Source organism: Castor canadensis, chromosome 11 (assembly GCF_047511655.1).
Source record: "Castor canadensis chromosome 11, mCasCan1.hap1v2, whole genome shotgun sequence".
In the NCBI taxonomy this organism is placed as follows: domain Eukaryota; kingdom Metazoa; phylum Chordata; class Mammalia; order Rodentia; family Castoridae; genus Castor; species Castor canadensis.
Genome location: NC_133396.1, coordinates 50,731,101 through 50,750,122, shown reverse-complemented (window position 1 = coordinate 50,750,122; position 19,022 = coordinate 50,731,101). Strand labels below are relative to the sequence as shown.

The window sequence follows — 19,022 nt, the reverse complement described above, 5'->3', positions numbered from 1 at the left end:
CACCAAAAAACCAAAACCTCAGAACTCAGCTGTGTGTGTGAGAGGAGGCCTAATTAAGCAACCTACACTCTGGGGCCTCCCCTGCTGGCCATGGGCCCTTCTGCACCCACAATGAAGTAGGACTTCTGTCGTGGGAAGTCCCTGAGAAGCTCCAGATCTGACACCAGGTCCAACACGTAGTCGTGACCAGCCAGCTCTGCCCACTGAACTCCATTCTTCATGGCTACTGTCCAGCCCCGCCAGCCATCACCCAGTCCCCTGGTAACAGCATGAAGAGGAATGGAAATGAGGGAGAAAGCCATGAAGTACTGCCTGGGAGACCCGGGGACAGGAGTCAGACTTGAGCATGACCAGAGTGGCCCTCTGGGATGCCCTAGATGGCCTCCTGCCCCTCCCTCTTTCCCTCCTCACCAGGTCACAAGGGGTACTGGATAGGGTGTTCTAGGAGCTGACCTATGCCTCAGAATGTCTCCAGCCACTTCTTCTCCCGTACTCCAGGAGTGCACTGGGCAGGAGAACTGGTCGCCTGGAGCACAGCAGGTGTTCAGCTTAGTCTGGAACATCTGTAGGCTGGTCTTGCTGACTTCCCAGCCTGCTCCCCCAACCTGGACTTTCTATTTGTACCCTAACTACCTGACTTCCCATCCCCAATGCAAGTCCAGCCCCCACACACTGACTTTCCTGCAGAGTCACATCTGTGCAGGCCCTTCCCCAGCTCCAGGACCTCCTGTGGCTCCCGCTGACCCCAGTTTCCACCCCCGACTCCACAAGCAAGGGAGGGAGGGCAACACTAGGGTGGGGCAAGGCAGCATACCATTGAAGCAGCTCACATCAAGTGCCATGCTGGCCTTCTTGTGGGTGGCTATCCACTCTAGCTGGGTAGGGGGGAAGGTGCGGGCGGCCCCTGAGCCCTGCTGCTGGGCCCGGCCCATGGCCTGCATGAGGCGATGCTGACACACAGCCTGGAAGCCATTCTGCCCATAATCAGACACAAACCTGATGGGTGGGAGTTGGAGCCTGAGGGAGGCCCAGGCTGGCCCATAGCTTTCGGGTAAGGCTAAAACATCTCAGACTAGTTCAGAAAGGGCTAGCGCTTGGGACTACTGTAAAGGGATTCTAGGCTATCCTAGAGTTCTGAGACTAGCCCAAAAGGGATCTTAGGCCAACACAGATGTCCAAGTATAGCCCAAAGAAGTTCCAACTTATTGGAGCAAAATGTCATTGTCAGGTGGTGTCTGTAGCTGGGTGCGGACAAGAATCTGGACTCTGGGGGACTTTGCCCTCATTCTTTCTCCAGGCAGTCCTGGTGACTTGCTTGCTCTAGTCTCACCTCCTAGCTCTCATCTATAGGAGAGGTGGCTGTGAGGTTCAACTTGGTCCAGGACCAATGAACCTGTCCCTACTGGGCAGGACCTCCTGTGGCGAGGGAACCCAGAGTCACATCCACAGAAAAGCCCCAGACAGGAGACAGTGACCCCGCCCTGCTTCCACAGCTCCCATAGCCACCAGACTGACCAAGGGTGGTCACATTCTGCACATGGGCCCTAGCGAGGCTCTATTCACTCTCTGCAGCTCACAGCCACCCTGCTTGTAGATCCTTCTACCATCACTGAGTTATACGGGAGAAACAGGTTCAGAGAGGAGCAATGCTTAGCCCCAGGCCACACAGCAGGGAAGTATCAGAGCCAGAACTTATGTGGTCCTTGTAGCTCTCACTCTTGCCTAGGAGCATCATCACTACATGGTTACACCCACTGACCAGGGATGTCACCTGTGTTCATACATTTTGTCCTCAGAACAGCCTATAAAGTGGGTACTATCATTATCCCCACCTTATTGAGAGGAAACTGAGGCCCAGAGAAGTGAAGTAACTTGCCTAAGATCACACAGCTAAGCTGAAATTTGAACCCAGACTAAGTCCAGTGTCCATGCTCCCAACCCCCATTATACCTCATGATCTGAGCTTAGTGATCTTTTCCAAGTTCCCTGTTCCCTTGCCTTGCCCTGCTCTGGTTCTGCCAGTCCTTCATACAGTCTGTCCTGATTTTTCCCCTCCCCTGCCTTTCTTCCTGCTCTGGGCCCAGTGGAGAGCGAGTGCAGTCCTTGGCCACATCTGGGCATCTGGACCTGAGCCTTCCACCCGGAGAAGCCCTCCTGCCTTGACCTTTGCCTTGTACCCCTGACCCCGCAATGGTTCCACTCACTTGAGCAGGAACTTGTCGAGACGCGAGGAGGGTGTGAAGCTGCTGAGACAGGCAGCCAGCAGCAGCCAGCCCCGCTCGGCATTATGGGAGTTGTGATTGCGCCACACCTGGTTGGCCAGCTGAGCCAGGATCTCATCCCGCAGCTCGGGGGTCACCAGCCCCTTCTGTATGATGTAATTCCCGAGTATGGTCTCCTGGGCACCGTGCAGGTGGGGGTCGCCCATGAAACGCAGAATCTGGGCCACAAACAGACTCTTGGGCCTTTCAGGAATTCCTACCAGATCCCCATCCTTCAACATGCACCCATCATGTTCCTCCCATAGGTCCCCCTGCTCATATGATAATATAACTGTCATATTCTGTGCCAAATGACCAGACAGGTCACCCAAAAAGAAAAGTTAAGACTCAAAGTACATGCTGACTTCCTCTCCTGCCCATTGCAGCCTAGGCCATCCTTGTACCCCTGACCTCCGGCTGGCCCTCCACCTCCTGCTTCATCTAGGTAGGCCCAGATCTGACTTCATCCTTCCCAAGGAAGCACTTTCCAGATCCCTCTGCCCCATCTTTAGGGTTTGTGATCAATGGCTTGCTGGCCACTTTCCCTTGCCCTCCTGCCTCTCTGTCCTGACTACACTGATTTCCTCTCTGCCTGCTCCACTCTCCCTCTGGGCAAACTCTCCTCCACAGTGCACCCTCTTCCAGGCAGCCTTCTCTGAGCCTGCCTGTCTCAGGGTCCCTGCCTGAACCCTCATCCTCTATGCTTCCCTCTACATGTGCTTGTGCTCCTCGGTCAGGCTCAGGGACCACGTGTCTCTCTGACTGGGGGACCTCAGGAGAGTCCAGAGAGTCTCCCAGGCAGCCTTTTTTGCCAGGAAGATGACAGGGAGAAGAAAGGCCCCAGAAGGGAGGCCAGATCAGATCCCTCAACTGACATAAAAGTCTCTCCTCCCAGGAAGAAGCCTAGGGTTTGTAAGCCAGGTTTATAGAAGCCCAGAAGGACAGCGCTGGGGACCTCATAGGATGGCCTCATAGGCAGGGCTATGACTTTGAAGGTGGGCTGGAGAAGTTGCCATTACCAGCTTGAAGATGCTAACAGCTTCTGCATGGTGCTCAGCTGGCAGCCGTGTGAGGGGTGTCCTCAAGGGCACAGTCAGCATCCCAAAGGCAGGCTCCTGGGAACACAGGGCAGACTTGTGAACAGGTGGCTCTGGGACTGACAGGCATACCTGGTCCACTGCTGTGAGGTGGGCTCCTCTCTCCAGTACGTGGATGGGGAAACTGAGGTTGGTGAGGCAGACAGTGGTCCTTGGTAAGTCTGTGGAAAGGCAGGAAGAGTCCCACCAGGCCCTTCCTGGAAGGAAGGATATCAGAGCAGGGTGGATTGCATGGCTCTCCCAGTTACCCAATTTTCTTTTTTGTTTGTTTGTTTTTGTTTTGTCTTTCAGTGGGACTGGTGTTTGAACTCAGGGTTTCACGCTTGCAAACCAGGTGCTCTACCACTTTAGCCCCATTTTTCAATATATTTCCAGACTGGCTGATAAACAGCCTCCCCTAAGCCCTAAAGGCTCAGGTCCCCCAGACTCCCCATAATCTAGCCACTGAGGAGCTATTCCTCATCACAGGAGCCTGCCTGGGGGAGGATTTGTCAGTTCTGATTGGCCAGGGTCCCTCCTGACTACGCCAGTCTTTACCTTAAAGTGACACCGGATGAACTTGGCCATAGGGTAGTTGTTGATATCTAGGGGCAGAGTGACACGGGGCTCAGCCTGGAGCCGGGGAGTCCGCACAGGGGCCACTTGGGGCACTCTGGTTAGCTTGAGGCCTGTGGAGAGTGGAGGCACATGGTGGCTGTGCCTTGTTCCTTGCCCTCCCCCTCCCCTGCTTCCCAGAGCTGATGTACCTGCTATTGCTTGCAAGAGTCCGGCCAGCTCGGCTGGCACCTCCAGATGTCCCACAGCCACCACCTCCCGCTTGCTCAGCTCCTGGAGGGACAGTAAGGAGTGAGGGCACAGCCACCATACCCCTACCTGCCGGCCTCCCTCCCTGTCCCGTGTGTTGCTACCCAGACCCCACACCCACCTCCTGCTCCCGTAGCCTTGCCTCCTCCACCCGGCGCCTCCGCTCTGCCCTCAGCTGCAGGAGAGCAGATGGTCAGGGCGGGCAGAGGTGACGCAGGCCCAGGCCCAGGGCAGGCTGAGCAGCTTGTGTGGGTGGGCGTGAGAAGCAGGGGGCAGCACCCTGCTGTCTGGAGCTACCAACCCACTTAATAGAGAGTGCAGGGAGGCAGAGAGATGGCCAGAGGGGCCAGAGGGGTCAGGAAGGAGAGGCAGTGGCAAAGGCTGAAGGGAGAAAGACTTTGGGGAAGAGACCCACGAGGAGGATTTCCGGGAAGCAGGTGAGCATGTGGGAGGTGAGCAGAGGGGACAGAGCCCTCCCCTGTCGCTGCACAAAACCTTCATATTGCTGAAGCTTTTATGCTACGTGATTCTTCCAAGCTTTGGGATCGATGCATCTTTGGTGGTTGACTTATGGGCCAGTGGGCCAAGCCCGGCACCAAGGTAAGAGCCAGGCCACATCAGGGATGTTCAGGTTGCTACACTCTAGTTGTGTCCTATTGCCAAAGCCCCCAGGGGAATCCCAGCACCATGCCAGACCCTCACATGCAACCTCTCCTTTAACCTTCTCCATATCCCAGGAGCAGATGGGGAAACTGAGGCTGCAAAGGGGCCAAGCTCACATAATTCAGGAGTGGCAGAGCAGATACTTAAGCCTGGGACTGTCTGAGGCCCACAGCCTCCTCTTGAGTGCTAAGAGCTTTCCCCTCCCTTCAATCCCCTGACCCCAGGTGGCAGGACCTGTACCTTGAGGTGGCGGCGACGATTCACATATGTGTGCACCAGGGAGCGGAACTTCACCAGACTCTTCCTCATCTGCTGGTAACGTTGCCTGGGGGGGGGACAGGGATTGGAGTCACAAGTGACAGGGTGACCAAGGGCCAGGAGTGCCTCTGGTACTTCACTCTGGGACTCTGGCATAAAGGGAAACTGGACCTCAGGGAGGGACAGTGACTTGGCCAAGGCCACACAGCAGATCAAGTGGCAGGAGCTGGATTAACCTTGTATGGAACCTGTATTTCCCATCAGGTCCCAGTCCCAGGGACCCTGAGACACAGGAGGAGCTCCTCTCATCTAGATTCCCACCTGCGAATCCAGAGGGCTTGGGGATGGGGGGAAGGCCAGAGACACTCCTTACTGCAAGACTGCTTTGGCTTGCCCGCCACCAGATGCCTGAAGGAACAGGAGCCTGGGAGCCCCGCCTCCCTCCAGGGAGCCTCACCTGGCCAGGTAGCCACGGGCTCGGCTTTGTAGCAGGATGATCGTGCGGCGCAGGGAGTGAAATCGGCGCTGGATGAAGAAGCCTCGGAGGCAGCGCTGCAGGGTGAGGGCAGCTCGGTTCAGCACGTGTTCCCGCATGCTCTCCAGCAGTTGGTGCAGATGTTCTTTAAGAAACAGCTGAGGACAGGGAACAGGCTTGAGATAGTTACGAGCCCTCTTTCTCCAGGAGCACACAGAGACAGAACACACAGGGCTGGGCTGGAAGGAGCTGTTGACTTTGGAGAAGTGAAAGCACAGGTGACAGTGTATCAGGCAGCAGGAGCTGGATGAGCAAAGGTCTGGTGCTGGGATTAGCATTCCACATGCCAAGCTCATCTGGATCGTTTCCCGGACAGGAATTGGGACATTTCTGAACTTGGGGTCTTCAAGGGCTGGCTTTGGGGTAGGACTTGCCTTGCTGACCCCAACACGGTACATGTTTGGCATGACTGTGCACAGGTGGCTTAGCACTGACACACACATGTCCCCAGTAGCTGGGAGGTCGTGTTTGAGGGCCACCAGGCAGCGGAACCTGTGGGGAACCAAACTCAGCCTGAAGTCATGAGATCATCAGGTGCAGGATGACCACTGAGGTCCCATCCCCAACCCCTGTGTCCAGAAGACCCAGTCCCAGTGGTGGCTCCACTCATAGTATCTAATCAGCATGGCAGACACTGTCCTCAAGACTCTGGGTGTCAGAACACTGTGTAACAGGTGATTTTAGTAGAATAAGACACTTTACTGCCACCTGCTGGAAGCTTGTCAGAATTACTGTTAAAATCATCCCTCTTAGACTCAACACAGATATAATAAAACTACAAAAAGGCAAAACAAATATATTTACCATATAACAGCATAAGTTGTTATAGTATACAACTGGAGCAATTGTGTGTGGCAAATCTTATGCTGCCTGGGTTGTGTGTTCCTAGGGCCACAGGGGCTTGGGTAAGGGTCTGTGGAGCTAGGAACCACCCTGATGTAGGTACCTGTCGATGAACACCTGGAAGGGCAGTCGCACTGGAAAGCCCTCCTTGCGGATCCGCACAGTCTCCAGTACTCCTGAATAGCGTAACTGTGCCATCACCACATCTGGCTCAAAGAGACCTGGTTCCTGGAGGGATGCCCAGAGAGGGTGTTGCACATTGGGCCACCAGTGGTGAAAATAGTCCCAACACTGGGCTGGGCAGGTGGAAGTCCCTTGCCCAAGATCACACAGCACAGGTATAAGGATTTGGCTCTTACCTTCTTGTGGTTGGGCTTCAGGCAACGCACAAACAAGGGGTTACACCTGAGCAAAAATAGGAGGGAGGATGGCAGTGTGAGACCTCAGAGAAAGTGCTCGCCCACTGAAGGTCATGGGGTAGGCTAAAGGTGAGGCTGGGTGCTCTGTCACCTTGTCTCTACCCACCTCTCCATCTTTTCCACCAGATCCAGGAGCGACTGCTGGAACTTGGCAGCCACTGTGTGTGCCTTGTAGAGTCGGGTAACAGAGCTGCTCTTGCCCAGCCGCTGAGGGGCAGTTTGTGCGGCAAGGCTGGAGAAGAGGTGTGACACAACCTGGGCCAGGGGCAGAGGTCAAAGCATTGGAACAGGCGCCAGTCAGGGAAAACAGAGAGGTAGGGCCCAGAGAGAAAAACCAGGGCAGAGAGATGACAAGAGTTAAGTTGGGGAACCGAAAGTGTCTGAAAAACAGCCTCCCTCTCTGCCATCCTCCCTTACATGCTTCTGAAAACAGGGGCTCAGCACCTCCCAGGGGACCACCCGGTAATTAGGCTGCTCTTTCACAGTTCTTCTGGGGAGCACACAGTCACTTGCTGTGCTCCTGCCCTGCTATTGCCACTGTCAGGATCTCTGGGTGGCTACCCAGGAGGAGGGGTGCATTTGACTTGAGGAAATGAGGACCCACAAGGGAGGTGATCACCCCGGCCTATGTTACAGCGTCCGTCCTCTGCTGACAGTAGCGGGGCTGGGACAAGGCACCTCCCTAAGCCTTTCAAGGAACCCAACTCTGGGTGACCGCAGGGCGACATGACTGGACAAACAACTTGGGGATCAGTGGGCGGGTTCTGCGGGAACAGTGGCTCACCGCCAGTGGAAGCAGCTGGTGACGTAGGGAGCGGGGCCAGACTGGCAAATTGTAAAGGGTAAGGCTAAAGCTGAGTGGGTTCGGGGTTAGCCTGGGAGCGAGGCCTGGGCCTGGCCGCGGCTGGGGTGGGCCAGACAGCCGCACCAGGCCAGGGTTCCTCCCCATTTCCTGGACTGGAGAAGGAGTCAGGTTGGGGTGCAGCCGAGCCAGGAGGGAACGTGACTAGCTTAAGCTGAGATGAAGGTTTGTCTGACAGAGGGCGGGGCCACCCAGGGACTGGGCCATAAAGAGGGCGACAAGAGGTCGGGCGGAGTCAGGCTTGCTCACCCGCGTCCGGCTCCGCACAAACAGGTCCAGCACATCTTGGCGCACCTGGTCATGGTTCTTGTCCAGGAACTTGTGCACCTGAAAAAGGGGGCCAGCAGGGCAGCAGAGGATGGTCCTGCTCACCCCCATCCCTACCCTGGGATAGCCCAGTCAGAGGTTTGTTCCCAACCCCTAGGCCTTTGTTCTTCCCTCTGAGTCAGCACCTTGTGTTCCCTGGTGATCCTGGCCCTGTCCTGCCAGGCCTCTGTCTTCAAAAGGGACGGGACCCTCTCCTGTTCTATGGCCCCCTCCCACCCAGCTCCACCACCCTCATTCCTGGGGCAAGGTGCAATCTGGACCTCAGCCTCAATCTCATTGCCCTGTGTCAATTCTGCAGATGAGAAAAATAAGGCCCAGTTGGAGACAGCGGCTTGGAATCCTAGCCTGTGGTATCTCTGGGGCAGGAATGTGTCTCAGATAATAGTGAGAGGGTGACCACGGTGAAGTCACTACTGATAGTCAAATCTACCTTAAGCTTCTCACACCTACTTCAGATGAGTACTATTAACCTCATTTTCCAGATGACGAAACTGAGGCCAAGAGAGGTTAAGCAATTTGCCCAAGGTCACACTGTGAGAAGCTGCAGGCCAGAACTGAACCTGGTATCCAGGTTGCACTTCTGTCTCCAGCCTGCAGGGAAACTACAGCAGCCATGCTTCTATCTCCAGTCTCACCTGGTAGGTGACCTTGCCTGCATAGTGCTTGATGGTAAACTCGGGCAGTGGCATCTTCGGCTTGGAGTAGAGTGGATTGGCGCCATGGTGGTAGTGGCACTTCTGCAGGAATGTGTGGTCTGTGGCCTGGGAGTAGCAGGAACAGTGAATGGGCAGGGGCCTGGGCACCTGTCCCTGGCCAGGTGGCAAATTCTCCAGCCCTAACTGTTCCCCAGAGGGTGCTGGAGAGGAACAATCCACAGCTTTCAATGCCTGCCCATGGCCCTGGGTCCTGGCAGGTATCTCAGCCAGAACTAGGGCCTCAGTGGACCCTGTAGACTGGTGAGGCCGAATCAGCTCCCAGCTACCCGTGCCCTCCCACTATCCTCCAACCCTGTGTTTCACAATCAGGATTTGAGGCCCAAGCCCAGGTCACCTCTTCCAGAAATCCCTTCGAGACTTCCCAGGCTGATGCAACCCCTCCTCTGGACATCTACAGCCCCCATCCAGCCTCAATGAGAATGGTAGGATGGGTGTCCAACACCCCACTGCCTGCCCCAGGCCACAGCACAAAGGAACAAAGGACTCAGACCAGATGAGGACTGGGGCTGGTGGTGTGCTGCTCACCTGCGGAAAGCAGCACTGGTCATCCAGGATGCGCAGGATGCCGTAGGGCTTTAGTGAAATGAGGTTAATGCAGGGCTGGTTGTCAGCAAAGGAGATCTCCCGCCAGTCAATCTGCTCACGGATGTACTCTTCCTGCAGACCATGGTGCTCATCCTCTTTGTCTGCCCACCTCCCCCACCTCCCAGGCTGAATCATTTGAAGGAAGCTGACCAGGGCACCTTTGCTTGTGATGCATCCTAGAATAGGGAGCTCATCCCCTAACAGGGCAACAAGAAACCCCAGGGCCCTGCTGCTCCCTCTGCCAGAGACCGCCCAGCAAAGGATAAGAATGGCCTCCCAAGAGGACTCTCTCTGGGCTGAGCACCACAGCACCTTCCCCTCTACAACACAGGCCTGCACACGTGCTGGTACCTGCTTAGAATGCCTTTCCCTTCACATGTCTCCTGACACCCTTGGAATTGCCCTTAAAGAACCCCAGATTTTGTCTGTCTTCAAGGAGCCCCCTTGGCCAGTGAAGATGGAGATGAGAGTGTGGACTGGCTGCATACCTGCTCCTCCTGGAAGATGATCTTGTTGAAAAGGTACTGAAGATTCTCATTGGCGTAGTTAATACACAGTTGCTCAAAGCTGTTGAAACTCAGGTCCTGCAGCAGGGGCAGGAGGACTGTTTATGGGGAAGCTGGGCTTGGTCCCTCCTCAGCTTGCAGCCCATCTCTACCCACCTTGGGGTCTTCCTTCCTCCCCGAGTCCAGGCCCCAGGCCCCCCCTGTCTTTCATGGCTGCAGCTTCAAAATGCAGGATCCTGACCACAGGCTCCATGGCTCCCACTGCACATGGGCTAGTGCCTGGAAGGTCAGGTCCTGATGTCACAGGTGAAGAGGATAAAGTTCCAGCTGCAGAGCCTTCTTCCTGGATTCAAGTCCTGGCTCTGCCACTTTCTAGTTGTGTGACCAACCTGTGCCTCAGTTTCCTTATATGTAAAACAGGGGTACTCAAAGGGTTTGTTGGAAGGCTGAAGTGAGTTGATAAGCAAGAGTACCTGGCACATAATAGGTGCCATGTGAGTGCACACTTTCATTTTTATTGTGAAGATCTTGCCCTGCCTCTTGCCATTTTTCCCACTGAACAGCACAGCAGTCAGCCCCACAAAGGACATCAGCTCTCTAGACACCATGGCCTGCCTGCCCCACCTCCTGGCCTTTGCATATACTGTTCCCTCCACCTAGAATGCCCCCCCCCACAGGAAGCCCTCTGGAACCCCCTGCCCAGCTGAGGAAAGGAGCCCCTCTCGGGTCCCCCAGCACTGGTTGCCTTTCTCACGCCTCTGATCACACGGGCCTATCAGAGTGTGTCCCTCACCCAGTCCCACTGGGAAGCTGCCCAAGGGCAAGGTCCTGATCTGGTCCTTTCCAGGGTCCCTGATGCTGCCTTAGGGGGTGCTTGAGGCTGAGTGAATGAAACGAAGGAGACTGGGCAGAGAATGGTAAAGGATAAGGTCCTTAATGGAGAGGTGGCAGGCAGGGAGCTGTGATAGGAAGGACAGGCAAAGGAAGGCAAGAGTCCCTGTGTCCCCTGCCTCTCACCCACACACACAGCCCCACCTCGAAGCCATAGATGTCCAGGATGGCAATGGACAGTGTGTCCTGCTGTGGGGACACCAGTGCGTTGACCCTGGCAATAAGCCAGCCAAACAGCAGTGCGTACAAGACCTTGGCGATAGCATCCCTGGGGCAGAAGCAGTGCTGAGTTGGATGGGGCACAGAGGCAGAGATGTTGGGGGTCTGAGGCCCAGACACGGAGGGGCGTGGCCTCACCTGGCATCCACAGCACTCTCCACTGTCAGGGGTGTGAATATCTTCTCCCGCATGGTCTCCTGGGAGGAACAGGGCCTTTGAGTGACAGCAAGAAGCCACTAGAGGACCAGGACTTAGGGGCATGGAAAAGGGAGACTGGAGAGGTAGTGTGACTGGTCTCAGGCACACAACTGACCAGACTGGACAGGATCCCCCACTTTACTGGTGGAGGTGGATGCTGCTGGTCTAATGGGGGAGACAGGCAAGAGCAGACACAACTCCACAATGGGATCAGCCCTGAGAGAGGGAAGGGCCAAGGGTCGTGAAAGCCCAGAGGAGGCACTGACCCAGCCAGTGGTCAGGGAAAGCTTCCTGGACAGAGAGCACCTGCACTGAGTCTGGCAGGATGAACAGGTGTGAAAAGAGGAAGAGCATTCTGGGCACATGGAACAGCCTATGCAGAGGCCTGGCGATGGGGAGCTTAGTGGCCTTTGGGGTTTAAGGTTAGCCCTCTCCAGGCCTGACCCACATGACAGACAGGGACAGAGAAAGGAGGGGAGAGGGAGAGGCAGCCTCTGGCAGGAAGATTTGTCAGGACTGGTGCCTGCTGACTCACTGTCACTTTGAAGGTGATGGCCCTTTGCAGGCCCTCAGGGGAGACCTGTAACAGCTCTGCAACAGCCTGGATCTCCCGAGCGCTCACCACAGAGGCTACTTCCTGTGCATCCATCTATGCAAAACACGAGGGCAGAGAGCTGTGAACTAGACAAGCTGAGTTAAAGTTCGAGTGGAAAACAGAAACAAGTAGAATTGCCAAGAAAAATCTGGAAAAGAAAAGAGCGAAGGAGGCCCTAAGAAGTAGTAAAAGCATCACAGAAATTAAAAAACATCCTGAAGGGCTGTCAGGGCTGCTCAGGGGCAGAGCACTTCTTAGCATGTGCCAGGCCCTGGGTTAAATCCCCAGCACCAAAATGAATAAATAAATAAAACAAAGCATCATGTCATACACACAGGATGTATAAATTGACTGTCTAATGACACTCATTACAAAGTCTGGAATTAGGCAAAAACGTATCTGGTAATTCAGTGGATTAGAAAAGTTGAGTAACCAATTGAAAAAAACAAACAAACTGGATTCCTGCCTCACACCTTACAAGGATAAATTCTTTTTCTTTTCTTTTCTTTCTTTTTTTTTTTTTTAGTAGTACTGGTCTTTTGAACTCAGGGCTTCATGTTTGCTAAGCAAGTGCTGTACCACAGCCCTTTTTGCTTTAGTTATTTTCCAGATAGGGACAGCCTTGAATGTGATCCTCCTACCTCTGTCTCCTGTGTTCCTGGGATTACAGATGTATACCACCATGCCCAGTCTATTTTTTAAGATAGGGTCTTGCTAACTTTTTGCCTGGGCTGGCCTCAAATCTCAGTCCTTTTATCTCCACTTCCAAGTAGCTGAGATTAGAGATATGAGCCACTGAGCTGACAGTGTGTGTGTGTGTGTGTGTGTGTGTCTTCCTGAAACCTTATACATGTTAGGCAAGCACTCTACTGCTAAGCTACATCCCCAGACCTTGGACTTTTTAGGCAGGGTCTTGCTGTGCAGCTCAGGCTGGCCTCAAACTTGTGATCCTCCTTTCCCTGGCTCTTGAGTGCTGGGATTATAAACATTTACCAAAAATCCGAAGGGGGGTTGTTTCTTTGTCTGAGACAGGGTCTTTCTATGTAGTTCAGGCTGGCTTTGAACTCAAGATCCTCCTGGCTCAGCCTTCTGAGTACTGGGATTACAAGTGTGTGCTACCACATATAGCTAGGATAAATTCTTTTCTTTCTTTTTGGGTGGGACTAGGGTTTGAACTCAGAACTTCATTCCTGCAAAGCAGGCACTCAACCACTTGAGCCACACCTCCAGTCCATTTTGCTCTGGTTTTTTTGGAGATGGGATCTTGTGAACTATTTGCCACAGCTTGCCTTGAACCACAGTCCTCCCGATCTCAGCCTACCAAGTAACTAGGATTACAGACCTGAGCCACCAGTTTACCCTAGCCCAGCTAGGATACATTCTGGATGAATCAAATATTTAAATATTTAAGACTCCACAAAGCTGAGCGCCAGTGGCTCACGCCTGTAATCCTAGCTACTAGGGAGGCAGAGATCAGAAGGATTGCAGTTCGAAGCCATCATGGGCAAATAGTTTGTGAGACCCTATCTCAAAAAGCCTTCACAAAAAAGGGCTGAGAGAATGACTCAAGGTGTAAGCCATGAGTTAAAAGGCCAGTACTGAAAAAAAAAAAAAAGACTTCACAAAACCATAGAAGCTCTTCAAAAAAAAAAAAAAACTATTGGAGAGAGCTGTTATAATTTTAGAGATACATTTCTGTAAAAGTGAATGAAAATCCCAAGTTTATACAAGAAAAGATTGAGAAATGAATTGCTTAAAAATAATTTAAAAGTAATCTGCATAGCAACCCCCCACCAGAACAACAAACAACTTGTACAGAATCAAAGCAAAAATTAACATATATTTGCAATCATATCAGAAACAAAGGTCTGACTTCCTTAACATTATATAAAGAGCTCTTATATATCAATAAGAAAATGACCAACTCCAAAGGTGGGGGACAAAAAGAACACAGTGTTCTTCCACACTGTGGAACCTAGAAGGGAAACAGATAGCTCTCAAGCCTCTGAAAAGGTGGCTGTGTCCCAGGTGCTCACTCCAGGCAGGCCAGGCACCCCTTACCTCATACTTCTCGAAGTAGACATTGCCCAGGTGCAAGATGGAGGCCAGGATGCGAAAGATGCTATCCTGGTCTTCACTGCTGAAGCCCAGCACCTCCATGGCGGCCAGGAGACGGCGGAAGTCGTCTGTGTCACTCTTGCCTGTGATCTCACAGTTCCCTCCCTGGGCAAGAGTAGGGATTGGGGTCAGGGAATGTCCTGGAGGGCTCAGAGTCCTCCAGGTGTTGTTTTACCCTGATGGATGATGTGGCTAGAGCTGGCCCCTCAAGCTCTGGTTCAATTCTCTGGGGCCAGGTGGCTCTGAGGGACTCAGGATGGACTTCACAGTCAAGGATGATAAGTAGTAGGGACTGTTCACCTTATAGCCTTTGCTGCAGCCCAGTGGTAATATAATAAAAACAGTAGCCGGTGTTCATGGAGTATGTGCTGTAGGCCAGAGATGCATTTTCTCACCTGTGCCTCAATGCATCGCTGCACAGTGGGGTTTATGTTGTCTCCCTTTCCCAGATGAGGAAACTGAGGCACAGAAAGGGGACATGTAGTGAGTGGCTCCAGGCTGGCTAGTTCTGTTCTAAGCTCTTGAGAAATGAAGGGTGAGGACCTGAAGATTCCTGTCCTCCTCACTGCCAAGAGGTGCCTTGATCCAAACTCACCCTCCCCAAACCTGTTTCCTTCTCAGGTCACTACAACGCCTCAGGTGGGCTCCCTTGGCCCACATAATATGATGGAGGAGAAGAACAAGGCAAAGGCCCCTCAGATACCCTTAGATGCTCACCTGGTTCAGGTAATAGTAGGTCTCAGCCTCCTGTAAGCTGAAGGCTTGCCGGAGCTGGGCAGGCAGCCCAGCCAGCAGCTCATAGAAAATGTGGTAATTCCTCTCGTTTTTGGCCTGTAGAGTGGGCAAGTGGGTGCAGAGAAGAGAGCCACCCACCTTGATGACCCCATTATACAGACAGGCTCACAAACATGCATGTGTGCACACATGTACACACACCGATGAGACCTAGCACCTCTGGGATGAGCAAGACCAAAGCCTTGGTAGGACCTTATTTTGTCTGGAGAAGTAGAGAGAAAGACAGACCATCTTCTCCCGTATGCATTGACCACACACCTACATGCACACATGTCCACAGCCCAGGCGTGCACAGGGAACTTTCTGATGGGTCCCTCAGCCTTCCTGACTGAGTGCTTGTGCTTCCTCTGTCCCAGGCCCTGCCCTAGGCCCTTAGGACACAGCAAGAAACAAGGCAATGGAAGTCCCTGACTTCACAGAGCCCTCCTGCTGTCTGGGGAGATGTACATTCACAAACCATTGGTTAAAATGTAAAATATATATCACATGGAGACAAGCACTTGGAAAGCATGAAGCACTGAAGGGTGGGAGTTGTAGGGTGAAAGGGATTGCATTTTCAGTGAGGTAGCTCTTCTCTGGGCAGGGGACATTGCAGGGAAGACTTGGAAGAGGTGAGGGGGTTAAGCTCTGGAAGCATTGTGGGAACAAATGCTCCTGGGAGAGGGAACAGTGAGTGCAAAGGCACTGAGGTGGAAAAGCTTAGTGGTGGAGCCAAAGTGGCTATAAGGGTGGGGGAGAAGAAGCCGTGGGGTCACAGGTTCACTTGTACACATGGATGTAGGCACACATGTAGTTTTTCATTAATTTGATATCCGCCCCCCAGCCTCGTTTGGTTCTCCCTACCCCAACCTCTGAGTGTCTGTGCCCCCCTTCACCGCCCCCAGGCCTGGGCCCCAGCCCACCTGAAACACGATCCTAGACTTCTCCAGAAGATATTGGGAGGTTATGGCACCAGAGATCACGCCCCTGGGGGAGCACAGATATCATGGGGGAGAGGTTGCTTGACTCTGGGTGGCTGCTGCAGGACATAGAGGCCTTCGAGGGCCTGTCACAGCCCCACTTACCCTTCCAGAAAGATCTCCACGAACTTCCCAAAGCGGCTAGAGTTGTCATTCCTGACAGTTTTGGCGTTACCGAAGGACTCCAAGAGAGGTGTTGCCTCCAAGATCTGGGCCCCAGAAGGAGAGGTGTGCACTGGGGGGCTTGGCCCTATTCTGGAGACCTGCATGGCCAGCATCCAGACAAAGGCCTCTCCAATGGCTCCTCTTTGTGAGGAGCAACTGTGGTGGATTCCTTATAGAACCCAGGTCTCCCTGGTGCCCCCCAAGGGCTCCCCTCATGCTGCTCAGCTCTTACACAGCAAGCCCTGTGATCCCCTCTCCCAACACACTATTCCCGATGCAGCAGCCTCTGACCTCAAGCCCCCAGCTCAGGCTAGGCCAGGCACTTGAATGGCTTCTCTTGTCCATCCTGCCTGCTGTATACAAAGACATAGACAGACAAACATGCATGCATGCTCACTCACTCAAATACCTTTATCTTCAAGAGTGCCAGGGAAGCAGGAGAAGGAATAAGGAACAAAAACAGAAGCAAGTCACTAACGAGATTGGCCCACCTTCCCTTTCTTCCCACACCCCTGGAGCTTGGACAGTAGAGGGATTGGCAGGCCCTTCTGGGCCCCGTGGGCTATAAACCTGTGACCTTAGAGACTCCAGTTGTCCAGGAATGGGTACTGAAGCATGCCTCAGGGTGTGGTAGTCTGCCAGACTGGTTCTGGCCACTACAAGGATTGTTCTCTTCTCCCTATCCCATAGCCACTACTAGCCACCCATTCCCCCCCCTCCATCCCCCACCAACCTCCTCCTTGACTCTGCTGCACTCTCCTGCTGTTCTTAATGCAGCCACCAGAGGGCTTCTTCAGAGACCTGCCTTAGGGCACTTGCCCTCCACCCCACCCCACTGGTTCTACCTCACCCAGCATTAAAGTCATCTTCCTTACGACCTCCAAGGTCCAGCCCCAGTTGACCTTCTCTCCTCCTGTTTCTCCTCCCTCCATCCAGTCTTCCTTATGGTTCCCTCTAGCTCAAACCCACTCCTTCCACTGGATTCCCTCCCTTAGAACCCTCAGTGCCTTGGCAAACTCATTTCCTTGTCTGTTTCCTTGGGTATCACCAGTCTCCCTACTAGAATATCAGCCCCATGGGCAGGAATCTGTCTCTCTGTGCACCTGAGTCCAGCCTCTGCCTAGGACTGGTGCATAGTAGGCTTCAAAAGTGTTTTTTTTTTAATTTGTGAATGAATGAAAAGAAGGAAGAGCATCTCTTGAGCAGAATCCCCCAGGATTACCATAGTTGAGCACAGTGACCATCTGTAAGCACCAACTATGTGCAACTCCCATTGCCTGAGAGTGCTGTTGCTAATGTAAGTATCCTATGCAGTAGTGATAATCTCACTGCTATCTGATAGACAAGGAAACTGAGACATGCTGAGGTGACGTGATGTGCCCAAGAACTCAAGTCTGGGGAGTGGGACCCCCCCATGGCACTGTAACAAGCATGTACTTAGTGTGCATGTGGCATTTCCTTTAGCTAAGGAATGAAATTTTGGGAAGAAGCAGGAGGACATGGTCCCCATAGAAGTGACATCTGTAATCTTGGGTGGTGTCAGCGCCCCATCTGTTTATCCCCACCATCCTGTTTAGTTCAGCACCTGCTGTGCCCATGGTATAAAGAGGGCAAACTGAAGCCCAGAGAGGGATGGGAGCTGGCCTGTGGTTGCTCAGTGAGTCAAGGCCTGACTGGGCATTGCTTTATACTATCCCTTAGCCTGGGAGGCCTTGAAAGGTACCAGAGGCTGGGCTGCCCCCTTTCTCAGTTCCTGGTGCCCAGAACAGGGCAGGGCACTCATGGAAGGAGCAAGCATTGGAGGAGTAGAGCTTGTGGCCCAGGCCTCAGGGCACAGCACTTCCCATTCTGCATGATCAGTTCAGGTGAGGACCCATGACCAAAACCTGTCTGATCTCTGGGACTTTTTCTGAAATGTTGGGAAGTTTTCTGAGTGTGGTACCATGGCACCATCTTGCTGACCAATAGAAGGGTGGAGCTAAGACAGGCACATTGTTTAAGACCTTAGATACAGCCGAAACTGACTCTAAATTTGGTCTGTCTAATAACATGAGCAGGGCTGACCTCATATTTACAGTGTGCCTACCCCAGAAACTCTTAGACCTAGCCATGTCCCATGCCCCCACCCATCTTCCTTGTAGTCCTTTGCTATGGACCACAAATTCCAGCTCCTCCACTGCCTTGCTTTGGGACATTGGTCAAGTCATCTCCCTTCCCAGTCTTCAGTTTTGCCACCTGTAAAAGGATGCAGGTGTACCTATTTCCCAGGGAAGCTGTGAGGCTTGGTGTGACAGCACCTCGCACTGTCCCTGACACAAGAAGGTGTTCAAGGCACGTCATTTCTTTCCCTTTGTACTTAGCCTATACTTCCAGAAATCTGACCTGAAAGGCTTGGAAAACCCTGCCTGGAACAAAGAGAAGATCTGGTTGGCCACCGGGGACCAAGCTGGAGTGGGAGGTGTTGGCAGGCCACAGCGAGCATCAGAGGATCTGGGCTGGGCTGGGCCTTTCTGGACTGCACAGCCTAGCCCAGCCCACTTCCCACTGAGGACTGGGAGCCCCCAGGATCTCCCTGCTGAGATCACCATAGACAAACCTTCACAGGCCCCAGAGCCTATGAATTCTGAGAGCCTATGGTTCTGGAGACTGAGCTAGTGGGCCAGACCCACCATCTCCAGAGCCCCAGACTCCCACCATCTCTGTGAGGATGCCTAGTGGCACTTCTCAGCAAAGCTGTTCTTCCCGCAGCCCTGCCATCTCCCTGCTGCCCAGACAGAGCCCCAGCTAAACACCTGGGGTCATTCTCATACTATCCTTACCTCACCTCTCTGCCTTGTCCTTCTGCAAGTCAGAGGCTGGCTCTACCCTGCACCTGGATGCAGTCTCACACACCATTTCCACTGACTGCCTTAGCCTGAGTCATTGTCCTACCTTACCTGGATTCCACACTGCATCTTTACTGTCCCTTGAATACCCCAATTACACTCACACCTTAAGGGACTTTGCACATGCCTCACCTTCAACCTCTTCACTCTTCTCCCAGTCAGGCTCAGAGCCTAATCCCTGCCCACTGTGCTTACAATGACAATCCCCAACGCTCCCCATCCTCCTCTCTACTTTTTTCTCAATACACCACCCTTTCCAATATATGCACGTTACTTATAGATACTTTTATTTTTTCCTTTCTGACTCCTCAACTAGAATGT

At 53.3% G+C, this 19,022-nt stretch overlaps 1 protein-coding gene across 2 annotated transcripts in view; it reads right to left on the bottom strand.

The window, feature by feature from the left end:
- Positions 1 to 19,022, bottom strand: part of Myo15a (myosin XVA) — a 53,955-nt gene that overhangs the window by 26,656 nt on the left and 8,277 nt on the right. For both annotated transcript variants that reach the window (XM_074046671.1, XM_074046672.1), the window contains exons 7-32: positions 16,226 to 16,231; positions 15,757 to 15,860; positions 15,595 to 15,658; positions 14,615 to 14,728; positions 13,841 to 14,002; positions 11,720 to 11,833; positions 11,125 to 11,183; positions 10,912 to 11,035; positions 9,859 to 9,954; positions 9,311 to 9,442; positions 8,705 to 8,830; positions 7,992 to 8,069; positions 6,987 to 7,135; positions 6,821 to 6,866; positions 6,565 to 6,689; positions 5,993 to 6,110; positions 5,541 to 5,716; positions 5,066 to 5,150; positions 4,284 to 4,337; positions 4,105 to 4,186; positions 3,896 to 4,026; positions 3,281 to 3,376; positions 2,205 to 2,440; positions 815 to 996; positions 454 to 526; positions 67 to 258 (exon numbers count right to left, since the gene is read on the bottom strand). In XM_074046671.1, the coding sequence (XP_073902772.1) occupies positions 67 to 258; positions 454 to 526; positions 815 to 996; positions 2,205 to 2,440; positions 3,281 to 3,376; positions 3,896 to 4,026; positions 4,105 to 4,186; positions 4,284 to 4,337; positions 5,066 to 5,150; positions 5,541 to 5,716; positions 5,993 to 6,110; positions 6,565 to 6,689; positions 6,821 to 6,866; positions 6,987 to 7,135; positions 7,992 to 8,069; positions 8,705 to 8,830; positions 9,311 to 9,442; positions 9,859 to 9,954; positions 10,912 to 11,035; positions 11,125 to 11,183; positions 11,720 to 11,833; positions 13,841 to 14,002; positions 14,615 to 14,728; positions 15,595 to 15,658; positions 15,757 to 15,860; positions 16,226 to 16,231 (2,924 nt within the window). The remainder of the gene's footprint in view (positions 1 to 66; positions 259 to 453; positions 527 to 814; positions 997 to 2,204; positions 2,441 to 3,280; positions 3,377 to 3,895; positions 4,027 to 4,104; positions 4,187 to 4,283; positions 4,338 to 5,065; positions 5,151 to 5,540; positions 5,717 to 5,992; positions 6,111 to 6,564; positions 6,690 to 6,820; positions 6,867 to 6,986; positions 7,136 to 7,991; positions 8,070 to 8,704; positions 8,831 to 9,310; positions 9,443 to 9,858; positions 9,955 to 10,911; positions 11,036 to 11,124; positions 11,184 to 11,719; positions 11,834 to 13,840; positions 14,003 to 14,614; positions 14,729 to 15,594; positions 15,659 to 15,756; positions 15,861 to 16,225; positions 16,232 to 19,022) is intronic.